The sequence below is a fragment of the Gavialis gangeticus genome, unplaced genomic scaffold (assembly GCF_001723915.1).
Source record: "Gavialis gangeticus isolate Ggan-Ray unplaced genomic scaffold, GavGan_comp1, whole genome shotgun sequence".
Lineage (NCBI taxonomy): Eukaryota > Metazoa > Chordata > Crocodylia > Gavialidae > Gavialis > Gavialis gangeticus.
This window is the reverse complement of record NW_017729009.1, coordinates 11,916,615-11,922,497: the sequence shown is the minus strand read 5'-3', so window position 1 is coordinate 11,922,497 and position 5,883 is coordinate 11,916,615. Positions and strand designations below refer to the sequence as shown.

Here is a 5,883-nt window from a genome sequence, read left to right as displayed (position 1 = left end):
CAGTTTCTCTAAACCCATAACTTCTCTGCTCTCTCCTCGCATCCCTCCCTGTTTGTCTATAACAGCAGGTGCCAGCTGGGAACAGACCCACTCCTTGAAGAAGAAATGAGCCAGGAGCAGATTGGCTAGACAGGTGGGCATGTCAGGCCACTGTGGGCTGGGGAAATGGCAGGGACAACTCTCCAGGTCTTGCTGGGAGGTGGTGATAAAGGGAGGAGGCACTCTTGCTAGGAGGATCTGCATATACATGGCTCCCATGTGTCAGCTTATAATGCAAAGGCCAAGCATAATCTTCACCCTCCTACCAGACACAAAGGGTTAAAAGTAAGCAGAAGAGAGAGAAGTATAAATATGCAAACACAAGAAAAACAAAATGCAAAGGAATGTTTTATTAATAGAGAAAGAAACCAGTATTAAACAGAAGGGAATGAGGACACATGAAGGTGACATAAGTCATGAATAAGAAAGCAAAAAAAACTCACTACAGCCACTCTGTTTTGTAGATGTTTATTTGTCCATCACAGTTGTTATTTGCCTTTATTAAAACGCCATATGAATCTCCAGGAAGCCTGGACTCCTGGCAGGTCTGATGAGACCCAACCAGTTGCACAGGCCAAAGATTCCCAGCCCAAAAAGCATGGTCATGATCAAATGTTAACAAAGGGAGCCAATGGCAAACCAAAAACAAACAAAAAAAATGTACAAGGATATCATTTTTGGCAAAAGGGAAGCATTACCTTTGGTCTCTTGAGTTGCCGCTTTCCTTTGAGGAAGAGGTTGGCAAGGAAAGGTTCTTCTTCTTCTCCTCACTTTTTTCCTCTGATGCATCTGTCCCCAGTAAGGAGGAGGAATGAAAAAGACACTTAGATGCTACAGACGGTTTAGGACAGGTCTCTACACAACAACCCTACCTATCCTAAACACGACTAACACAGAGAACCAAGTCATCATAGCGTAACATACCTTGCAATGACCCCATAGCCACCTTCCTACCAGCCTCTACATGGAAAGGGTTCTAGCACACCTCCTTCCTGCCTAGCCAGGGGAAAGAACCCGTTTCCTTCACTCCCCAAAGAGATTAGCTTCCTCATAAGGGAGCTCCATTTGAGCCAGTTTCCCTCCTAGCAGAGCCCTTGCTGCTGAATGCACAGACTGGAGTACAATTTTTCAGAAGTCTCTCTGACTTTTGAAAATGGGACTTAAATTGTGTTGTGTTGAAGAGTGCTTAAGAGGGCCAGCACCTCTCAAGGAAGGTCTTGGCAGCCCTGGATACACTGTTTTAAGGGATCTATTTCTCTTTTAAGTTAGCTCAGTACTGTTGAAAGACATGACAGACCCAGAGGCAAGAGTTTGATTTTACCACAGCATGGGTCCAGCTGAGGAATCAGCAAGGACAAGTTCTTCTAATGGCCTCACCATTAGGTCTCAGCCCTGCCATGCAACAGCCAGCCATAGGCATGAAAGGAGCATTCAGTTTGTGTGGCCTACTTAGTTTTGGCACAAAGCATCTGCACTCAGTTTTCTTTGAGATGAGCTGCCGGGGCTAGTTTCACTTCACGCAGAGCCTGAGCAGACCATGGTCCCACTGAACAGAGAGGGTACACAGCCTTTGCACCAGCAGTTTTTAGCTTCAGTGAAAGGTCCCTGCTCTAAATTTCACCAGGCCTAGCTCTGATGGCAACTTCCTGAAATATCGAGAGATATTACAAGGCTCCTAGGATCTAGAGGAGCTTGATCTCATCAACAGGATTTTACAAAAGATTCCCTCTCTCCCACCAACAATCATGAGAAATAGTTCCAGCATTTCCTGATGCTACTCCAGAGGCCCTAAAACTTTATACGTAAGAGTACAGTATTGCTGTCCCAGTGCCATGCTAATGCTTCTTATCTGCAACCTTGCTAAACAAGGTGTGGTTTAGCATACATGAACTAAAAGCAATCTGGTGCTTTAATTCCACCTCTCAGGCAAGGAGTTTTTCCTAGAAATAGGAACTCTCTTATTGTTCACTGCAACTCCTGGTGTAGGACATGAAATGCTCGAGATACAGAGTGCTGCTTTAGGATTCAAGAGTCACTGGTCTGCTAAAACTTCTTATCACTAATGATGGAGACAGAGGACCCCTAGTATAATAAACAGCCTGCAGGACATGACAGCTGCTGGAGCTGCCTCCTGGTAAGCTGAATTCAACCAGACAGGCCCATTCCCTTACCGAGAAGCTTTTTCCAGGACTTGATGAGCGATTTGGCAAGCGATATCACTTCTTCATCAGTGCTCTGCTTCCGCAAGGCATTCACAGACATCCCGATCCGGGTGGACTGCAAACCAATGGTCAAGAAGTGAACCGTTCAGGAACTAAGAAGGAGATGGCTCGTAGTACTACAAGGAGAGATCAGCTGGTCCTCAGTGGAAACACAGCGGTACAGATCAGGGCACACAAATCCCTGGGCCACCACACCATGAACATGCCTTTCCAGCTTGCTCTGCTCAGCTGTTGCTGTAGAAAAGTAAACCAGCTGCCTGATTTAAGTTAGCCAAAGGCTCCTTTATAACTGATTACTATAATACATGCAGTCTCCATGATACCTTTCCTCCTGCCTTGCACAACTAGATGCAACTGAAAGCAGAGCAGGTTTTGAAAGAAAATTCTTCTGAGTCCTGAAACATTAAAACCAGGACAAAAATGATAAACAGACACATAGCTGTGAAGCAGGACACTTCCAGCCACTAAGCAGAGCGGCCGTGGTGGCTAAAAGGATTTGAAAATAAAGGGATATTAAGCAGCTTAATTGGAGCATGAGTCTTTAAAGACCTTTTCTGGTTTCAGCACAGAGCTAAAGCTCTTAACTTTTCACAATTGCTTAACCTTGTTTCAAATGCTGAATGGTGCAGAGCACGGAAAGCTTCCCCCTAGAATCATGCACCAATGCAACATTCCCCTGACCTAGTCATGGCTTCACCTCCCAGCGCACACATCTTGCCCCTCTGCTGAGCCCTGCTTCAGCCCATGCCTCCCCACTCAAAACCAAAGTCAATGCTCTGTCTTATTAAGTATAACAAAGAGGTTTTTAAGATACAGCTACCTCTGGCCTCATGTTTGCTACTGCAGTCTCTTTCCCCTCTCTCTCTACTTAGCCCCTAACAGTGATTTTGGAAAAGGTGATGATTTAACCAAACACCTTGACACAGATTTTGGAAGCATCTAATTATGAAGATGAATAGTACCCATATCACCCAGTATGATAAGGCATTGTAAATAAGATGTTACAGCAGTTTAGTGCATCTTTTAATGAGGGAGAAGGGAAAGAGGAGCCCTATATTAACCTTACTTAAAAGAAACCTGCAACTATTCCATCTAAATCTGGATTTTTATTGTCTGCTCCCTAGCTGCATGATTTACCTGCAATAAATCCAGAGTCATGGGCATACTTTTCAGCTCCTTCAGTAAATCCATTGCACCATCCTATGAAGGAGAAAAGACATCTCTCGGTTACTAAAACTAGTGAGCCACTTCTGGTATTGCCAAAGACAAAACAGATCAATCCAACCCTTTAAAATCACCTCACTGGAGCCAAAGCAAATAATATCCCTCTTTAGTACGTCAGGGAGCTAACCAACTAACCCTGGGCCTGATGTTTTAGCTCCCGCTAATTCCAGTCCCCATCATACAGAGGGCTTAACGAAGGCACTGGAATGAAGCAAAGCAGAGACAAGCATCTTTATGCAGAACATCCAGCCTGGCATACAAGCACATTTGTATTGTGCCCTTGTAACAAAACTTTCGGAGCAAGGATAACTTCATAACAATGTGCTTATAACAAGGGTTGCTCCTTTAGCAAGTATTCTCTTCTGACCTTTTCCTGTAGCAATAATTCAGCAATGCTTGCCAAGCTATTGCATCAGAGGTTCTCAAAGCACTTTGCAACCACACATGTGGGATATAAAGCTGCTGTCCATTGCAGCACTTATGTCGCTTGTAGGACACAAAGCCTGAAGCAGCTGCTACCCATAAACTGTCCCTTTGAGAGCCCTCCAAGCACAGCACCAAAGCAACAGAGAAGTCAGGGAGGTCACTTGGAAAACATCACATAAAACAGAGCTGGCCAATCTGTGGCATAAGTGCTACCAGTGGCACAGTCAGCAGACAGACTGGGCAGGGGGGCAGGCCACACAGCAGCAGATAGCGCAGGGAGCAGAAAGCCAAGCAACAGATCGGGTAGGAGAAGGGGATCAGAATGGCACTCAGGGAGGATGCGGGGCTTCATTCGTGGCACGCCTGCCAAAAAGGTTGGGCCCGACTGACATAAAGCAGTCACGTGTAAGCTTTGTTGAGTCCAGAACACGCAGCTGCCAGCTCCATCAGCCTGCACGCGCTTTAACCCCCGTTACAAACCATCACACATGGGAGGAACAGAGACATTAGCAATGCTTCACTTCTGCAGCATCATCCTCCATGCAAAGCTACAGCCTGGAAGGTGTGAGTCTCCAGTGGTTTCCCATCCCCTTCCACGAGGGCAGGCCTTCTAGCATTCATGTTTAACAGCTCATTCACAACACTAATCACTCCCAACCAACTTGCAACACAAGACCTAGGCTGTGACTGCAGCAGTGTGGAGCAGCCTGCCTCCCCCTCCATGCTAAGAGTTTCCGATTCCTCTTGGGAAGAGCTCCAGCTGCCAGTGATCCTGCAGGACAGAGGCTGAGAGAGCTAAATCAAAGTGGAGTTGAGGCTTACAAGGCACGCATACAAGGACAAACCCTCCGGCAGAAGCCTTCCAGTTTGGCAAATCTCCGGCCCTTTCATTTTTCCGGCATTCAGAGACAGGGGGTCAATTAAACCCAGCCTTCGTGTCGCATGCAGTGGCCCAGTTCCTGGCCCCAAAAGGGGACTCTGCTGTTCGCTCCAATGGCGGCAGACCGGGCCCCAGGACGCGTTGAAGACATGAGCGCTCTTGTGGGACAGGAAGAGCCGACGCGGAACACGGAGGCCCCAGGGCAGGCTCCAAATGTACCGCGAGGCCTGTGACCACAGCAACCCAAGGGGTTTAGTGGCCGCCGGATAGACACTCCCTGCTCCACAGGGCTTGGGAGGGCAGCACAGGCTGATGAGGTGCCGCCTCACTAGGCAGGTGGAGGTCGGGGGGTCACCCCGGAGGGCAGCGTCTGGCAGTGGGGGACCAGCAGGGGTACCCTCGGAGGCACGGGCACCCCAGTAAGATGGGGGGGAAGGACACGGGCCACAGGCGACCAGCAGGGGTTGCCATGGAGATGCAGTGAGAGGGAGGTACCCCAGGGAGGAGCAGAGCTGCAGGGGGTTGCCATGGGGACACAAAGGAGGATACCCCATGGTGGGGCAGGGCTCAAGGGTTGCCATGGAGACAGTAGGGGTACCCCATGAGACAGGGCTGCAGGGGGAGGGGATAGACCATGGGGGGGACACCGCAGGGGTTGCCATGGATATATCAGGGTACCCCATGATAGGACAGAGCAAAGGGTGCAGGAATAGCCCATGGGGGGGCCCCAAGGGTTGCCATGGAGATAGCAAGTACCCCCATGGTGGAGCAGGGTTTAGGGGGCAGGGATAGCCCATGGGGGGGACCCCAGGGGTTGCCATGAAAACACAAGGGGGTACGCCAGGGGCGCAGGGGTTGCCATGGAGATGAAGTGAGGGGAGGGGAGGGGAGGGGAGGTGCCACAGAGACACAAGGAGGGGACACCCCATGGGGGCCGAACCCCCCCAAGCCGCGAGCGGGGGACGACACCCCTGGGGGCCAGGTTGCCATGGAGACGCGGCCTGGACTCACCGCGCTCTTCTTGGCCACCATCTTATCGAGGCGCTTGGCGATGCGCACGATCTCCTCCTCCCCGCCCATGGCGCCGGGGCG

At 49.6% G+C, this 5,883-nt stretch overlaps 1 protein-coding gene across 2 annotated transcripts in view; it reads right to left on the bottom strand.

The window, feature by feature from the left end:
- TCEA2 (transcription elongation factor A2) overlaps positions 1–5,877 on the bottom strand; it is a 30,934-nt gene extending 25,057 nt beyond the window's left edge. For both annotated transcript variants that reach the window (XM_019510083.1, XM_019510084.1), the window contains exons 1-4: positions 5,803–5,877; positions 3,399–3,461; positions 2,211–2,316; positions 738–828 (exon numbers count right to left, since the gene is read on the bottom strand). In XM_019510083.1, coding sequence (XP_019365628.1) covers positions 738–828; positions 2,211–2,316; positions 3,399–3,461; positions 5,803–5,871 — 329 coding nt within the window. In that variant the 5' untranslated portion in view covers positions 5,872–5,877. The remainder of the gene's footprint in view (positions 1–737; positions 829–2,210; positions 2,317–3,398; positions 3,462–5,802) is intronic.
- Positions 5,878–5,883: the final 6 nt, after the last annotated feature.